Source organism: Oncorhynchus masou, chromosome 15 (assembly GCF_036934945.1).
Source record: "Oncorhynchus masou masou isolate Uvic2021 chromosome 15, UVic_Omas_1.1, whole genome shotgun sequence".
Classification (NCBI taxonomy): domain Eukaryota; kingdom Metazoa; phylum Chordata; class Actinopteri; order Salmoniformes; family Salmonidae; genus Oncorhynchus; species Oncorhynchus masou.
In genome coordinates, this window is record NC_088226.1 from 5,704,867 (window position 1) to 5,724,521 (window position 19,655).

At 43.6% G+C, this 19,655-nt stretch overlaps 1 protein-coding gene across 1 annotated transcript in view; it reads right to left on the minus strand.

Annotated features, from left to right (window-relative positions):
- Window positions 1-1,551: 1,551 nt before the first annotated feature.
- Window positions 1,552-19,655, minus strand: part of LOC135555394 (transmembrane protein 104-like) — a 79,329-nt gene continuing 61,225 nt past the window's right edge. The window contains exons 9-10 of the mRNA XM_064987776.1: window positions 18,412-18,505; window positions 1,552-2,495 (exon numbers count right to left, since the gene is read on the minus strand). Of these exons, the coding sequence (XP_064843848.1) occupies window positions 1,732-2,495; window positions 18,412-18,505 (858 nt within the window). The 3' untranslated portion in view covers window positions 1,552-1,731. The remainder of the gene's footprint in view (window positions 2,496-18,411; window positions 18,506-19,655) is intronic.

The window sequence follows — 19,655 nt, forward strand, 5'->3', positions numbered from 1 at the left end:
CATTGTTCACAGGGAAGACAAGGATAACTGAGGCAGAGCCACCATTGAGGAATGTAGAAATGCCAGCCATAATAAACTGATTATAAGAGATTCATTTAGCTTGCTTTTTTCACCATCCCAAGTTCATTTTAAAGCTACATTAAAGTCTCTCTACATTGCCATTAGGAACAGGAGCGTTGAGTTAGTTGTCAGGTTCTATTTTTCCTCCACTGAGCTCTCTCCATAGTTTCAGCATATTCTGTCTTGAGCCGCAACACTGTTTCTGAAGGTCCAGAGGAACACTGACACCTCCCTGCTCTATCTCCTTCCTTCAGTTATTTTGAAATGAGGCATTTGGAAACAAGTTGACCAGCTCTTTGTATATAATTAAAAACAGTGCTGTTGTGTAGTGCAATGCCTTGCTAATACAGTCTGATTGTTCAGCTTGTATTTTTCTACAGAGGGACACTGGAACAGAGTGAACAAGGTCTTCTTTCTTCTGTTCCTACATACGGTAGCAGCTTTCATACAATCACAAGATATTTGGTCCCTTTCCACAAATGGTATAGATTACTCTTAAAATGGGTGATCTGCAGTTGATATAATTAATAAATGTATGTGCCCATTGATTATTGAAGAATATAACTTGTAAATGCCTCATCCGCTTAGTTCAACTCTCACAACTGATCAGTACCTATAATATAAGCTTGTTGTACTTCAATGTTGTAAACAAAGTAAATGTAAATAACACTCTACAGCCTTAAAACATGGTTCAAATTATAATTGTGATATCATGGAAGGTTAGTCCTTGCATGCATAGATTGATCTATGAATTTGATAATGATTTACATCTCCAGCCCCAACCTCAAGCGTTTTACCGAAACAGGGACTGTTTGTAAACAAAGTAAATGTAAATAAACACTATATCGCTTTAAAACATTGTTAAAAATATCCTTTTGATATCATGGATGGCTAGTCCATGAATTTGATAAATGGTTACATTTCTCCAGTCCAATCCTTTTTACTGACACAGGGGTGGGGAGGACACTTTATAATGGTTACATTTCTCCAGTCCCATCCTTTTTACTGACACAGGGGTGGGGAGGACACTTTATAATGGTTTTCTCCACATTTCTCCAGTCCAATCCTTTTTACTGACACAGGGGTGGGGAGGACACTTTATAATGGTTACATTTCTCCAGTCCCATCCTTTTTACTGACACAGGGGTGGGGAGGACACTTTATAATGGTTACATTTCTCCAGTCCCATCCTTTTTACTGACACAGGGGTGGGGAGGACACTTTATAATGGTTACATTTCTCCAGTCCCATCCTTTTTACTGACACAGGGGTGGGGAGGACACTTTATAATGGTTACATTTCTCCAGTCCCATCCTTTTTACTGACACAGGGGTGGGGAGGACACTTTATAATGGTTACATTTCTCCAGTCCCATCCTTTGTACTGACACAGGGGTGGGGAGGACACTTTATAATGGTTACATTTCTCCAGTCCCATCCTTTGTACTGACACAGGGGTGGGGAGGAGGGTTACACTCCCATCCTTTGTACTGATAATGGTTTCAACTGCTGATTACCGCTGTAATTAAAAAGGTTTCCCATGCTACAAGAGCAGCATAAAAAGGCACACCGTCCGACCTGTACCATGTTCTGGAAGGCCTCAGGTAGAGAGAATGTAGAAATACAAGACACCCACACAGAGAAACCGGTCTTTCACAACCAGTCCGTGTCCTCATTTCTTGGTGTCCTCCAGGATGATGTTGGCTGTGACAAACATGAGGCAGAAGGTAGCCCAAACCACTACAAACCACACCCAGAAGGTGTGGCGGAACGGGGACTGGTGCTTGTTGACCTCGTCCGTGCCCAGCATAGGCACCAGGTGGCGCCGGCCAAAGTACACCAGCAGGGCGGGGATGACGTACTGGATGCCCGTGCCAGCGTAGGCGCCCGTGATGCCCACCAAGGACTCCAGGTTGTGGGTACAGAAGGCCACGATGATGGGCGGCACCAGGGTGATGAGGGGGAAGACGATGCGGTCAACCACCCAGGGGTAGGTGCCCCCGTCGCGGTGGAAGAGGGTCTTCCAGTTGTTGCGCAGCGTGACTGCGATGATGGGGAAGTTGGTGCTGATGGTGAAGACGGGGAAGAGGCCCAGGAAGTAGCGCAAAGCGGGGATGTCCAGCACGTCACAGTTGTCAGTGAAGTTGAGGGTGTACATGTCGTGTAGCAGCGAGCTGTCGAAGCAGAAGATGGCTGTGAAGGAGAGCAGGCCATAGAAGCCAAGGATGAGGACATAGTCACACACCACCAGGGTACCCACACGCCTCTTATCAGAGATGGGCGTCACCAGGGAGGGCAGGGAGTGCTGGCACATGAAGGAGTAGACACACACTCCAAACAGGTTTGGCACCCCAGAGATCTGGGCCATACGGGGGTGGCCTTCGCCCCGGCCTTTACCAATACGGATCAGAGCCAGGATAATCATCATGGTGAACGCTGAAAGACACACAGAAAAACAGTGGGTACTGGAGTTAAGTGATGTGACAACACCAAAACAAACAAGAAGAGTGTGTGTGTATACGACATTTCAAAAGGTAATCCCACAGAGGGACTGTTATAACCTCATGCAGTTTAAATCAAGGCTCCCTTGAGGCTATCTACTAGGAGAGTTGAAAGGGAAGCTGTTACGGTAAAATAAAGCTCAAATTTCCTTTCATTTGACAATTTAGACCAAATCAAACCCATATTTTACTTGGTTGCATGCAAACTAAAACACAAAAATCCTCAAGAGTAAAGTATAATATTTAATGTAAAAAGTGAATTAAATTGTAAGCTAAATATTGGCCAAATCTATAATACACCTACATCATCTCATGACAACAGTAATAGGATTGGCCAAGTAAAGAAATGACATGGAGGCATTTAAGGATACCAATAATAAATATACATTTTTATGACATTCGACTTCGGGTCACCCGGTTCACATTATTGTATATTTCTGATACCAAATTGTGATCCGGTGCATGCCAACTAGGCAAAGCTACACACCGCTTAATCCCTGAATGCTTTTGATGGATCCAGATATTGCAACATCCCAGAGGTCAGATTAGGGTCAAACCTCTGGAATGATCCCTTTATGTAGCCCTCCCCTAATACACCCCTACCTTTCATTATAGCACCACTGTTTTTAAAAATACCTTTTAAAGGGCAAGCCTTTTACCATTGCTAATCTGAAAGCGATTAATGTTGACAAGGCAAGATTGTTTAGGCCCTAATGGGCTGTGGGAGAGTGCTGAGCTGGCCAGGACGGACACATAACTCAGCTTCCTCCTCTGTTCTCCATGCTGCTAATGCCTGAGCATGGCCATCCAGGTAGAAACACAAGCCAGCATCAGTCAGCTGACTGCAGAAACAATATGCAGTCCATCTAGTTATGAACTAAACTCCCCCCCCATCAAAGGGCAGGAGGCCTTATGCCACATGAGGATGATACTGAAACCACTTAGTAAGATATTGCCTTCCAGCTGCCTGATCCAGAAACTATCCCGCAGGCAAAGACTACAGCCTATAGGAATGCTATGGATTATATACAGTATGTGAAGGCTCTCTGACTCTCAGTTCATCCAACCCAAAGTCAGCAGAGGTTGAAGGCTGGGTGGTACAAAAGGCGTCAGCATCTCCACCTCATACTGTTTGTGCAAAGGCCATCCCCAAATCGATTGGTGCGACTGCCTCTGTGGCTGTTGGGCTGGGCGTTACTAAATCAGAGCTTTAAGCATGGATGCCAGTCTTGTTAAAGGCTCAAGAGTCCTGCCTGTCCCCCCCCACCCCCCACCCCACCTTCCCAAACCCAATCAGGCCATTAAACTGGGAATTGGTCACAGACGCACTCCACGGCCCACTCCTCAGCTTTCATCACACTCACACGGCGTGACGTTCAGAACGCACATTGCTTCACTACTCACCCCACTACACCATGCCACTAGGACCCCACTTCAAAACACACCCACACAGCCCTGTGTAGCTATGCAGGTTAGAGTAGAGCCAAAGCGCTCTTGTACATGCCGGCAATATCACCAACATCCATCTGGGCCCAATTGCCAGGAGAGGCAACCCATCAGTGTCAGGGGGGAGGATGGATTGGCTCTTTAGATAGGGCCTGAGTGAGGGGCCAGCGGATTACCAATTCATCTGCAGCAACTGGGGCGGTGGAAGGGGGTATGGGGAGGAGACGTGGGAGAGGGGTGCCACCGGCAGCCTCATCCTCCTTCAAGGTCTCCCACTAGCATTAGGTGAGGTCGGGATAGGAGTGGAGTCCTCTGATCCAATCCTCCACTCTTAGGGTTTTTTTACACTCTTCATGGCACAGGTGAAATATTCCAGAGCTAGCAAGGGGGAAAGGGGCTGGGAACGTGGAGTTTTAATCTGCCCCTATTAATCAGGTACTGTGTACTTCTGCCATAGCACTTTAATGTATGTCAGGGGGATGAAATGATTCACTCCAATTACAAGGACAAAATGTTCCGAGGAGGGGATGGGGGAAAAACGACCAATGACAGAGGTAGTAGGATAGCTAACAAGTAGTGGGATTATGCCTTTGGAGAGAACAAGCAGAAATAAGACGAGTTGTTAACTAACAGGCTAAATGCAAACATCTTAATTTGATTAATGTGATTACATACTCATCTTAAAATAGGACAAGATACTCTTAAAAACAAGTTTTCCCTTGTGCTTTGTGTGGACTTAGTTTGGGGTGGACACTGAGATAAAGATGCCCAGCAGTGGCCAAAGCCCCAGACCTGTTGAGGATTAAAGCTCAGATAGTCAAGATTAAATGGATACCTGGCCTACATCCATTGTCAACATTGGCTCAGGGCAGGAGAAGCAGCCAGAGCAGAATCCTGTTTTAACACAGTCTATGTAGAGAATGGGACAGTGGGCAGTGGACCAGCACTCAAGGACATCGGCAAATAAGAGCAAATAACACCTTCACAACAAGTATAATCCCCAAAGACATCACGTCAAAACATATGGAAAAACTATGCAGATGAGGTCAACACTCAATGTGCTAACTTGAGCCACATTGGGACTCTGAGAATACAGTATGTATTGTAGTGACGTTGTCTTTGTATCTTCATCGAACTGGACATGAGAGACTGTAGGTGGGGATAGTCATCAGCTGTCCCTCTCACTTCAGGCATGGAACACAATGTGCTGTATGACAGTCTGCCTGCTGTACTCTCCCTCTCTCTCCCCGAGAAGTAATGTACAACCGCTGTGTGTGAAACAGCCATCAAAAGGAGCCGTCCCGCTGGTCATGACAGAGGAGTGACAGCGGGAGACGCTTCTCCTCTATTCCCTGACATTAACGGTAACAGGCTAAAAAGGAAGGAACATGAGCGGAGGGCGTTTAATTAAGAGTCTTATAGGACGGGACGCCACGCACACCTAGTGTACAGATGCTTAACCTTCACCAGAGTAACACGTCTTTTCTCTGCCAGCAAGGCTGAAATGTTAGGTTGTCGTGGTGCAACAAGCACAGTGATTCATCACACTCCCCTCTTATCCCCTCGGTGAGGCCCATGGAAGCCTGGAGGAAAATGGCACTGGTATTTATGTTACAGTCTTCTTCATCTTGATGTATCTGCCTCTGATGCCGGAGCCCAGCGCGCTCCTCTCGGCAGGGTTTGAACTGTAAAACCCCTGGTGACACGGTCAGTGACTGGCTCTTTTATGAGGGAAGGGCCACGCTTTAAAAAGCTGATAGAGAACTTTGCTCTTTTCCCACCATATGGCGTCACAGGCTAAGGTTGGGACAAGGAGGCTCGGCATCACGCCTCAAATTGATAGTGAATGGCAAAAAGGCATAGCGGCTCCGCGGGTATCTACACAGGCTGATCAGACAGTGTGAAGGGCAGGGAGAGTTTGGGGGAAAGATCTTTTTTTAACCATGACTTTCAGGTCAGGATGCATCACATGGTATTAGAATGGAATGACATTGGTAGCAATATTTGACACGGCTCCATTTTGAGCAGGTATACTGGAGCGGCTGAATGGAACCCACCCAAATAACTGGTGCTACCATCTGGGTTATAGATCGGGACGCCATAGCCAGGTCACAACTTAAATAATTACTTTGGCAGCTGCTTGAAAAACACACATCTGTGACAGAGAACAAGTGAGGTTCAAAGGTAAAAAAGCATAGTCGACCCTTCTACTGTAGTTCTGTCCCCTAAAGTTGGAGTGACAGAATTTCTCTCCTATGGCAGAGAAGTTGGAGTGACAGAGAATTTCTCTATGGCTCTGATCCCAACTATCATGCTTTAGTGCCCATTAACTCATTAAAGACAAGGCCTCATTTGTCTTACTTAAGGCACTGAACTAACTCCTCTTATCTTTGAAAGAGATTGAAAGTCGATCAGATGAAAGAACACTAAGTAGAACAAAGTACATTTTGATAATGTACTCATTCATCATTCCTTTGCAACTGGATCATGCTACACGAGTTAGGGCAACCATGTGTGGGTTTTATAGTACTTAGCTATGAATCTCACTGGTTTTATCTGTCTAACGGCAAAGAATAGGAGGAAATCTTTGATCACTAGGAGGGCTTTAGAGGCATGGGGACAGTATGTCTGGAGAGAAAATCCAACGCAGTTAGTCAGATTACAAGATAACCAGCCATTGGTGATAGCATAGAGCCAGTATTGCATCAAAAAATATATACATTTGACATTCCTTATTGCAGCCATATTGCTCTACTCTCTCTAAAGGGCAGTGTCATTGACTTCCCGATGGGAGTCTAATCTGAAGCACTCGTTTCATCCTCCTGGTAATCCTCAACTAACAATGGAAACTCCTTCTTGCCTCCCCATCGATGGACACAGGTGAAAAACAAATTAATTCAGATGGGATGAGACATTTTCTTTGCAGAGATATCTCTGATGATATGGTGATTACCTGGACTTTTACATTAACACTCTCTGCTCTTCACGCCTGTCTGCAGGTTACACTCGTCACACGGCATCGGGGAGGAACGGAGTGCATTGCGTAGGTGTCAAACAGTCATATCCACATAACTGCTACCGGTGATATATAGCACTTCAATGGGGATGGCAATGACCTTGTGGGGAATGTTTCAATTTAAACGCCCTCCAGAGGAGGCACTTACAGTTGTATCTCCAGTGGTAGCAAACAAAGCGTTTGCGGTTAAGCCAAGGTTGGCCGGCACTCTCAACCCCCCAAGTAGCTGTAGAATACAGTATCTGTGGAAGAGGGACTCCTCTTCAGCCGCTGCCCTGGGACGGGTTTCCTTGACTTCATTAATGAGCACAAAATGACTTCAGGTGAGGAGCTTTGAAGCACACCACTGTTCTGATTTTGTGAGTAGTACACTCTCTGTAGCAATGCTTTTGCGCTTCATGTGGTAAGAAGAGTCTATAATAACAGTTGTCAGGTCAAGGGCTTTTCATGTACTTTCATCTTTCTGACATTAAAAGACATATGGGATATTATTCTAGCAAAGGCTTTGACAGCAGATAGGAACATTAATCTCTACTGGTATACAAACTGGCCTCTTGCTACTTCCATTGCTTAATAGATTAAAATCCAAGTCCAACTCCAGCAACACTCCTTTGCAGCAATCATCCCATCATTAATAAAAGGGCATTTCCACCTCTTTTCAACCTCCCATTCATTACCTCCAGCACCAAACCAGTATATACATGATTTGTGAAAACAGTATTTCTATGATCTGTGGTTAGCCTTTTTGGGATAGGGGGCAGCATTTTCACTTTTGGATGAATAGCGTGCCCAGAGTGAACTGCCTCCTACTCTGTCCCAGAAGCAAATATATGCATATTATTATTAGTATTGGATAGAAAACACTCTGAAGTGTCTAAAACTGTTTGAATGATGTCTGTGAGTATAACAGAACTCATATGGCGGGCAACAAACTGAGAAGAAATCCAACCAGGAAGTGCGAAATCTGAGTTTTGTAGTTTTTCAACTCAGCCCACATTGAAGATACAGGGTGATATTAGTTATGTTTCACTTCCCAAGGCTTCCACTAGATGCCAACAGTATTTAGAACCTGTTTTGAGGATTCTACTCTAAAGGAGGGGCTCATAAGAGCTCTTTGAGTGAGTGGTCTGGCAGAGAGCCACAGCCTCAGTCTGGCGCGCTCATGTGAAAGGTAGCTACGTTCCACTTCATTTGTACAGACAAAGGAATTGTCCGGATGGAACATTAATGACGGTTTATGTTAAAAAAACATCCGAAAGATTGATTCCATACTGTGTGTGGTATGTTTATGAACTTTTCGTCCCACGTTCGGCGCGACCTGAAATCGCTTTTGGATTTGTTTACCCATCGCCCTAACAAAAGAAGATATTTGGACATAACTGATGGACATTATCGAACAAATCAAACATTTATGGTGGAACTGGGATTCCTGGAAGTGCATTCTGATGAAGATCATCAAAGGTAAGGGAATATTTAAAATGCTATTTCTGAGTAATGTTGACTACCCAATATGGCGGGTATCTTTTTGGCTGCTTTGTTGTATAAAGGCTGTACTCAGATTATTGCATGGTTTGCTTTCTCCGTAAAGTTTAAAAAAATCTGACACAGCGGTTGCATTAAGGAGAGGTTTATCTAAAGTTCCATGTATAGTAGTCGTATCTTTATCAATGTTTATTATGAGTATTTCTGTAAATTGATGTGGCTCTCTGCACAATCACAGCATGTTTTGTAACTACTGAACGTAACGTGCCAATGTAAACTCAGATTTTTTTATATAAATATGAACTTTATCAAACAAAACATACATGTATTGTGTAACATGAAGTCCTATGAGTGTCATCTGATGAAGATCATCAAAGGTTAGCGATTCATTTTATCTCTATTTCAGCTTTGTGTGACTCCTCTCTTTGGCTGGAAAAATGGCTGTGTTTTTCTGTGGCTTGGTGGTGACCTAACATAATTGTTTGTGGTGCTTTCGCTGTAAATCCTTTTTGAAATCAGACACTGTGGCTGGATTAACGAGAATTGTATCTTTAAAATGGTGTAAAATACTTGTATGCTTGAGGAATTTTAATTATGAGATTTTGTTGTTTTGAATTTGGCGCCCAGCACTTTCACCGGCTGTTGCGGGGGTTCCGCCAGTCCTAGACAGGTTAAAACAACAAGAAAGGACATTCTCTCATCACAGGATAGGATTAAAAGTAAAAATATTTAAAAAGTGTCTAGCCAGAGTGAGGGTATTTTCTTGCTCCCCACTTCACCACGAATCTCATAGTGTTTAAAACATTTTAATGTTCTTGATTTCTATAAAACATATAAATGCACAGTTTTCACATATGTAGACACTCGTATTGTGCTGGAGATAATGAAAATGAGTTTGAAAAGTGGTGGAGTTGCCCTTTAAATGAGGTGCTCCATGATGAGACCACTTGGTTGAGTCTCAGTGGTCATGAGCAGCTCTGGCAGTTTGCCCGACTTCTAGGTTTGCAGAATCTTTTACTGCAGATGATTTTTGGTGATGTCCTATAATGGCATAGTCTTGGTTCAGAAGCAGGGGGACAGGACAGCCACGGCGTGTGTGATAGCTGGTGATAATGGCCTGCTAGCCTGGCTACTTCGAGACAAGCCCCGCGATCAGGGTGTGCAGTACCGCAGCAGGGCTGCCATTTAACACCCCATACAGCAGCTCAACTCCACCGGGCAGAGCAGAGTTCAACTCCATGACGTTATCTACAGTGTTCAAGAAAACATCAATTAGTCCAATCACTCAGCCATGCCGCTGCAAATTGCACATTAGGCCAAAGATAAGAAACAAAATGCACCTACCTTCTTTACCATAAGGCTGAGCTAAGCCACGCTCCAAACACTGGGATCTCGAAAACACATCCGCTTGAGGCTGCCTTGAGGTCAGTTATTTTCTTTCCCCCTTCAACTTCTCAACCGCAAACGTTTAAAACCAACAACCTCTTCTGTGCTACTGATGACATTTAAAAAATATTGCATAACAAACTAATAGAAGTCAAATGTTTATGTAAATTCTGTGGGTGGTTGCACCAGGTTAGCTAAAACACCCATCCAATAGTAATTAAACATTCAGTGAGTGCAGAATATAAATGTATTTTTTCTTCTGACCATTTCAAATAATTTATTGAGCATAGAACGCTTCGTTAATGATGCAATGGACGTACAAGGCAGACAAGATAAGAATAAAGCAAATTCTCGTCTGCTTCTGTCTTCAATATCAAATCCTGTTCAGACCTGACATTTTTTTTCAAATGAGACAAACGTAAAATGTTCAAAGCAAGTTGTGCATTTGACCTCTAGTATTCCTGCAGATTAATGACGAAACCCTGAGAAAGAGCATAAACTACAACACCAGACTGTGGTTAAAACTACATTCTAGAAGCACTGTGTCTTACATTCTCAGTCCTCCCTCACCTCCCTCTCAGACAAGGAAATGGAGGCGACGATGACAACACGGTGAGGTGAGCGGGAAGTCAACAGTCATGATTAAGGGCTTAGCTGTCAGGGTATTGAGCTACAACTGACCCCAGGCAACACCACAGCAGAACACATCCTTCAAGTTGTCCCCTAATTACCCCCTAGAAATTGTGTTCACTATCAAAACTAAGTTCTCATTACAAAATGAAACACCAAACACCAATGCTAAACAGGATCAAGGAGAGGTGCCCAAAAACAAATAGGGAAAAACGCTGCCCACATGTATTTCTCTATATATCAAAAGTCACCAGAGATGTGAGTAAAGCGGACCTAGGATCTGAGCTCGGTTTATGTTTTGTTTCTGAAAGAGAAGTGTCAAACTAAGACATCTACATCTGCATTGGTTGCTGTTTGGGGTTTTGGCTGGGTTTCTGTACAGCACTTTGTGACATCGGCTGATGTCAAAAGGGCTTTATAAATACATTTGATTGAAGACCTATTTTCTATCTGAACAACTCCGTGGTCTAGAAGTAATGTCCGTTGTGATAAGAAAAGGAATGATGCATTCGAATCTGGAGTTTTCCTTTAATGCAATTTTCAGGACTTCTGAACTGTGCTGATGTTGGAAAGTTAATGAACGCCCAGCCATACTTCAACATTCCCTGTGAGACGCACTCTGCATGAGCCTCTCTGGGCAAACTCTTAGGTTCTGCTCAATCAGCCACTAGTAGAGGTCCCTCCCTGACCTTCAAAAACAAATACTACCCTCTCTCTCTGCTTGAAATGGCAATAGATAGCTGTCACACTCCCTGGTTACTCCTTAAACCAAGACAGTGGGATGGACTGGATAGGGATCCACAGATCACTGTGGGCTGGGGCCTGTGGTTTCAGCTATTCATTTCTCCAGAGAGAGTAACAGCCCTAGTTCATTTCACAGCCTCTTTTCCTATTGAGCCGGAGGTTACTCCACACAAAGCTTGGCTGGGGTGGTGGTGTAGTTCACCATGTCTAGAAAAACAAATGTGACAGTGGGAGGACAGTGTTCTCAGAATGCATGATTTCCCCATTCCCAGCATACAGTAGGATCTATATGCCATGGCTGTAAGGGTAATAAATAGCGCCTCGGAGGTTCTTCACCTATCCATCCATCCATCCCTGTGGAGACAGAAGCGGGGTGATTAATGCTCGTTTACCGAGCTAGGTGCCTTTCCGTCTATTCCTCTCCACTCAATATCTATTAAAGTGCCGGCTCTTAACCCTTCTCCCGGTCTGCTGTCGAGTGCAGATAATGATCCCCCTCTTTCTCTTCACAGTGTGCTGCTAGAGAGGATGGGGACAAGGTAACAAGGCAGCAAGCTTTATCTATTCACATAACTCACCCAATGGAGATGGGTTTCAACAAACGAGTGTGTGAGCACCTATGGGAGTTCATAGAGACTGGGTGCAGTATGTGAGCGATATTGTCATTCACCTAAGAACCTATGAGGTCATCAGGCAACAGAACTGTGACATTAAAAGATGGGTCAGGGGAAACGAGTATAGAGTAGGAGGAATAATAAACAGGAACACGAACAGGAAACACAAATGGGTCTGGAAACAGGGCTACACAAATAGTTTCTAACGGCTCCAGCGAAGTGGGACCATGGACAGAAGCAGCTACAAGCTGAGAGATGGGATCACAACCGGGACAGGAGATGGAGTTACAAGAGGAATACATATATGGACTACTATGTAAGTCATGTCCTCAGTGGGGGAAGACAAAAGTGGTGGAAAGTCATTCAATCCAGCAAATGGGGAAAACAAATAGTGGTGGAAAGTCATTAAATCCAGCAAATGGGGAAGACAAATAGTGGTGGAAAGTCATTAAATCCAGCAAATGGGGAAGACAAATAGTGGTGGAAAGTCATTAAATCCAGCAAATGCAGGTTAATGTAAAAATGAAGAAAAAGGTGACTAACATGCACTGTCAGTTTTGTAAGACAGTTTGCTATAATGCAGTTATATTTTAAGGATAACTGCACACTGGTTGGCAAAAAAAGGAAAAACTCAGTAGTACTAATTGCTTATTAAAATATGAGTTGTCAATAGGTGAGAATCCTGTGAAAAATGTGAATAATGTGGTTCGATGTTGTGATATGGTTTCAGAGTGACAAGAACATTAATATAATTGCTGTCTAAAAGCGTATCATACTGTACAACATCAGTGTCATTATGAAAATCATTTGACTAAAAACAAAAAACCCTGGAGGACTTGTTACGAGTTTCAAACACGTCTTAAGACATTCTCAGTCTCCTCATAAGCTGTCTCATAAAAAAAGAAATATTCTTACATTTGAGGGTTTTGTTTTGTTAGTAACTCTTCATTAACATTAATGAGGATCTGTTGTTCATGCTTATTTGGGGGCTTTAAGGTGCGGAGAAGGAGTCACAGGATGATTCGGAGACACCTGGTACATGAAGATGTAAAACCATGGGCCTAATCCAGAGACGTATTCACAGTGCATACTAATGACATTCTTAAAACAATCATGAATCCCATCATCGTGACAGAAATAACAGGTTTACTATTAGTTTCATTATATCGTTAAGTTGGTATTAAATTCCTCCCTTGAGACCAAAGCTTTGTTAAGTCACAACCTTCGCCAAGACATAAGCTATGCTACAGTACACGCGTATGCATTCAAGTCCAACAACGTCTCCAATTCAGCAGCTTCAGTGGGTGAAAAGAGTGGAGCTAAATCAGAGTGAGGAGATGAGTCAGAGGACACGTGATAAAATGGATAACAGGTGAAATGAATCACTCCCGAGTCCCATTTTCTTGCTGCAGGGCAACGATAAAGCACAGTATCTTTAACAGGACAGACAATCAATGCCTTGAGAGCATAACACATCCTCTTTAACCACAAGGCCCTCGAAATGACCACATACATAATCAAAATCGCTTTTAAATGGGAAACGTTCGAAGAATTGGAAAACATATGTTACCTCGGAAACATTGAACTGGTGCCATAGGCTGTAACTTTGAGAGAAGGACAGCTAAAGATTGTATAAATGACTTAATAACAGTCATGGAGAAAAAGACCCAGAATACATTCTGGCTGACGATGCATTGGCTCGGTAATCAATTATTTGCCTTGAAGTGGTACCCTTTGTGCTGAACCCACTCACTCGCTTTAAGTTTATGGCCAGAGCATCATGCCATAAAAAAAACAAATATAAACACTGAACAAAAATATATACGCAACATGTAAAGTGCTTCCCATGTTTCATGAGCGGAAATAAAAGATCCCAAAAATGTCCCATATGCACAAATAGCGTATTTCGGTAACATGTTGTGTACAAATTTGTTTACATCCCTGGGGACAATAAAAGGCCACTAAAATGTGCAGTTTTGTCACAATGCCACAGATGTCTCAAGTTGAGGGAGCATGAATTGGCATGCTGACCACAGTAAATCCTCCAGATCTGTTGCCAGATTAATTGAATGTTAATTTCTCTACCATAAGCCATCAGTGTAGAGAATTTGACAGTACGTCCAACTGGCCTGTAACCATGCTAGCCCAGGACCTCCACAGCTGGCTTCTTCACCTGCAGATCTTCTGAGACCGGACGAAACCCAATTTTAACTGTACCGGGCAGATGTGTGGGCGAGCGGTTTGCTGATGTCAACATTGCGAACAGAGTGCCCCATGGTGGCAGTGGAGTTATGGTAGGAGCAGGCATAAGCTACAGACAACAAACACAATCACATTTTGAATGCACTGAGATACCGTGATGAGATCCTGATGCCCTTTGTCATGCCATTCATCTGCCGCCATCACCTCATGTTTCAGCATAATGCACAGCCCCATGTCACAAGGATTTGTACACAATTCCTGGAAGCTGAAAATGTCCCAGTTCTTCCATGGCCTGCATACTCACCAGACATGACACCCATTGAACATGTTTGGGATGCTCTGGATACGACGTTTACGACAGCATGTTCCTGTTCCCGCCAATATCCAGCAACTTCACACAGCGGAACAACATTCCACAGGCCACAATCAACAATCTGATCAACTCTATGCAAAAAATATGTGTCGCGCTGCATGAGGCAAATGGCGGTCATACTGACTGGTTTTCTGACAACTCCACTACCTTTTTTTTAAGGCATCTGTGACCAACAAATGCACAGCTGTAGTCCGTGTCATGTGAAGTCCATAGATTAGGGCCTAATGAATTGATATCAATTGACTGATTTCCTTAAACTGTAACTAAGTGAAATCTTTGAAATTGTTGCATGATGCATTTATATTTTTGTTCAGTGTATTTATGCGTTACCGAATGGAGTAACATTTATCCATTTGCCGGTTCTATTTTTTATTGCGCATCCAATTACTCTTGAGACCATTGTCAGTGAGCTCTCTCTTTCAGAGTTAGATAGGGCTTGTTTGTCTGGCTATACCAGCCTAACAGTTTAGCAGCAAATCTAGTACAGACAGATGCTATTTCTGTGTCAAAATGAGACTAGAAAAAACGATTTGAAGACAACAAGTAATGACATCACTGTGCACATATGATATGACCACGGTTTCGTTGATTGACTGTATTTTAACCCAATGACCACTGATCGTCTTGAAATCTAGCTGGGTAGATAGCCAATGAGCTGAGGTAAATGGCAATATGCAATGGTTGTGTGTTGGAAGACCAACCTATGTCGTAAACTCCGGCGTAAAGAGAGTCATTCGCTATTGAAGTTTTATTTCGGAAGGAGCTACGAATTTTACGCACAGCGTTGTTTTGGTAAACGCGCAGATTCAGCTGTTTATATATCAAATCAGTATGACAACTAAGTCAGGGAAAGCCAAATCTAAGTCTAGATATACAGATGTACACACAATTTTAGAAGAAATTGATAGGAAAAGTGAGACAGAGATTGTGGTAGGATGATTAATTTAGCGATTCCCAAGTGGAGGACTATTTTTTGAACGGAGAGGACACCGTTGTAGCCACTGTGTATAATCTGTAACGTGCCTGCAGAAGAGGAACAATGTCACCGTTTTGGACTGGTAAATTATTTTCATGCTAATGCCCTTGTTTGAAATTAATAATATAACATTTTTAATTTTAGAAGCAATTTATAAAAATGTAATGTGATGAAATGATGTAATGAAATGTAATGAAAAGTGATGAAATGTGTCTGCCACCCCACCCCAACCCACATGAAATAGCCTATTTGAGGCTGTTGAGGGGAGAGCAGGCCCACAACAATGGCCAAAGTGAAATGGAGACAGTTGATCTAGCTCGTCTGTCATAATATAAGAGAGACAGTAGATCTAGCTGAAATGTCATAATATAAAAGAGACAGTAGATCTATAATAATATATTCAACCATATGTTCCCTGTACTCTATATAAACAGTGGGGCAAAAAAGTATTGAGTAAGCCACCAATTGTGCAAGTTCTCCCACTTAAAAAGATGTTAGAGGCCTGTAATTTTCATCATAGGTACACTTCAACTATGACAGACATAGGGGGAAAAAATCCAGAAAATCACATTGATTTTTTATGAATTTATTTGCAAATTATGGTGGTAAATAAGTATTTGGTCAATAACAAGAGTTTCTCAATACTTTGTTATATACCCTTTGTTGGCAATGACAGAGGTCAAACGTTTTCTGTAAGTCTTCACAAGGTTTTCACACACTGTTGCTGGTATTTTGGCCCATTCCTCCATGCAGATATCCTCTAGAGCAGTGATGTTTTGGGGCTGTTGCTGGGCAACACGGACTTTCAACTCCCTCCAAAGATTTTCTATAGGTTGAGATCTGGAGACTGGCTAGGCCACTCCATGACTTTAATTCTTCTTACGAAGCCACTCCTTCATTGCCCGGGCGGTGTGTTTGGGATCATTGTCATGCTGAAAGACCCAGTCACGTTTCATCTTCAATGCCCTTGCTGATGGAAGGAGATTTTCACTCAAAATCTCACGATACATGGCCCCATTCATTCTTTCCTTTACATGGATCAGTCATCCTGGTCCCTTTGTAGAAAAACAGCCCCAAAGCATGATGTTTCCACCCCCATGCTTCACAGTAGGTATGGTGTTCTTTGGATGCAACTCAGCATTCTTTGTCCTCCAAACACAATTAGTTGAGTTTTTACCAAAAAGTTATATTTTGGTTTCATCTGACCATATGACATTCTCCCAATCTTCTTCTGGATCATCCAAATGCTCTCTAGCAAACTTCAGACGGGCCTGGACATGTACTGGCTTAAGCAGGGGGACACGTCTGGCACTGCAGGATTTGAGGCCCTGGCGGCGTAGTGTGTTACTGATGGTAGGCTTTGTTACTTTGGTCCCAGCTCTCTGCAGGTCATTCACTAGGTCCCCCCGTGTGGTTCTGGGATTTTTGCTCACCGTTCTTGTGATCATTTGGACCCCACGGGGTGAGATCTTGCGTGGAGCCCCAGATCGAGGGAGATTATCAGTGGTCTTCTATGTCTTCCATTTCCTAATAATTGCTCCCACAGTTGATTTCTTCAAACCAAGCTGCGTATCTATTGCAGATTCAGTCTTCCCAGCCTGGTGCAGGTCTACAATTTTGTTCCTGGTGTCCTTTGACAGCTCTTTGGTCTTGGCCATAGTGGAGTTTGGAGTGTGACTGTTTGAGGTTGTGGACAGGTGTCTTTTATTCTGATAACAAGTTCAAACAGGTGCCATTAAATTGATCAATTAGGTTAGGTCTCCTGTTAATTCCTCTGAGATGAGCTAAACATTAGAAATGTACCTAGAGATTTAGGACTCAAGCATGCTGTCTAGCCCATTCATTTTTCTTCAGCCGTCTGTACCTCCTAAACTTTGGTCCCATAATGTTTGTCTTATAGGATTTAAAATGGTCTCCAACCCTGTGTTTGATGGCTGCATAAACACCTCAGCTTTCAGTGCCCTATACTTTGAAGGCAGGCCATCTATCCCCATGCTCTGTGGCACCGGTGCAGTAAGGAAACAAAGAGCTGCCACTGTGGCCATTTTGAATCATTAGCTGGTGCTGTAGAGAAGCCTACAGAGGTGACACAGCCAATCAATCAAAGGTAGAGCCAGGGGAGGGCGGGGATATAAAAGGGAGTGGGAGGGGTGTAGCCAGAATCCCAGGGTGCTTTGTCGATAGCCAGATAATGGACAGTGTGTGTTGTTTATGTGCACGCAACTGTGTGTGTGTGTGTGTGTGTGTGTGTGTGCGCACATGCGTGCCTGTGTGTGTTTCTGCCCTGTGTGTTGTTGTGGGTGCCAGTAGTATGCCCACACGAGGGTGGCGGCAGAGCCATGATTCAGTAGTGTTGTGATTTTAACAGCAGGTCCAGGACGGGCGGTTTATTTTCGTCCGTCGCCCTGTGAGTGACGGTCCAATCAGGCCTGGGACGGGCTGTCAGGCCTGTCAGGCTGAGGGATGAGAGGAGATGGGAATCAGGACACGGAGCGGGACTGCCATATGATCGACGGACCCAGGCACAGGAGCCACGGAGAGGAGAGGGGAGAGGAATGAAAGAGGAAGATGAAGAGGAGGACTGCTCCCACCAAGGTTCAGAACGTCAGCCAGGTGGAATAAAGTGTTTTTTTCCCTAAACATTTGCAACAGTGACAAAGAGCAATCTGGGAGAAGGCGTGAGACCGTGACCCGGGGATAATGGAGTGTGATATTTAATCGAAGGAATGACACACCCTCCATCATGACGACAAACTTGGAGATAATGCACATTAAAGCACTTCCTAAATAAATACCCATGACAGATTTACCGTTTCGATAAAGTTCCTGGGAATTTCACAGCTTGAATTACTCTACCTACAAAATAAATTGAGATCCACATTTAATGTGATTATTTGAAGATACATGCCTTGAGTCTGTCCAGAGCAACCTTTATCAGCCTATGGTGTTTGTATACCTTAAGGTAAGATAGGTTACTCTTACCGATCCAGCGCATGAGTGAGGTGAGTATCTGGAGGTATTTAGTCTTCTGAGCATCGAAGAAGACGAAAGGACCCAACATCAAGGTGAAGATGCTCTGTAGAGAGGGAGAGATCATCTTAAAACACATTAGAAATCACTTTATACAACATATTCACAAACCAGTGTGTGTTTGGGTTGTGTTTATACTTCCACATTTATGCTTTTCTAGGTCCACAGCATGGGAAATAAATGTCAAATGGTACAATTGGATTTTTCCAAGATGAAAAGAGATAACTCTGTTTTCATGAGAACATGAGGATATTTATTCCCTTTCCACCCAATATACACCAAACCCCAAGATAAAAAATGTAAGTTGAAATCCTATGAAGCCATCATAGTACCGATTGCCTCATAACAAAGATAGGTCTTATCGAGAGTTGCAATCATCAGTGGCATCAGCCCCCTCTCTCTATTCCCCATCTATCCCATTCTCTCTGACAATCCCATGTCTGATAGCGGAGGTTGAGTGACGTGTGATCTCAAGGCCAGTCACTTCAGTGGCATGTCATCTGAAGAGGAGCCTGCAGGGTAGAACTCACACAGTCAGACACAATAATCTCTAACAGGGCCTGGGGGTGAGAGCTCAAATCAGGACACCAAAGTGGGGACAGAAAGACAGAAAGATACAGATGGAGAAATGTTCCACTCAGAAAACCGAGCTGCTCCAGTCAATCTCCATCTCCAGGACCTCTGACCCCTCCCATGAACCTCCCTAACTCCACCCTCAGCAATCCCCTTCCCTCTGTGCTGTATTTACAGGGTGGGCCCATGGGTTGTGAGGGCAGGACACACAGGTCAGTGTTGGTGAAATAAGTGAGAGACAGGACAGAGAATGTAGACAGCCTATACCTGCACAGGGAGGCCATCCAGGGGACAGAGAAAGGTACAGTGCTGGCTGAATGCTAATACCAAGGACCAGCCGACAGGGAAGGGTGGGATAGGTGGGACCAGACTCACTTAAAACTTTATTATTTCCAGAATTATGGAGGAGAATTGTGAATCCCAGGTGTCAGGAGATGAAAGTGCTGAATAGCACTTAATACCAGCTATGGGTGACTGCTACAAATCAGTGCAGAATTCCCGAAAATGTACTGCATCTTGGAGCGGCGGACATAAATGTGCAATAGTCATTAATGTGTAATGGAGGAGGCATTATGGAAAGTGTGGAGTGTCCTAAAGAAGGTTAAGTCGTTAACGGTTGAGTG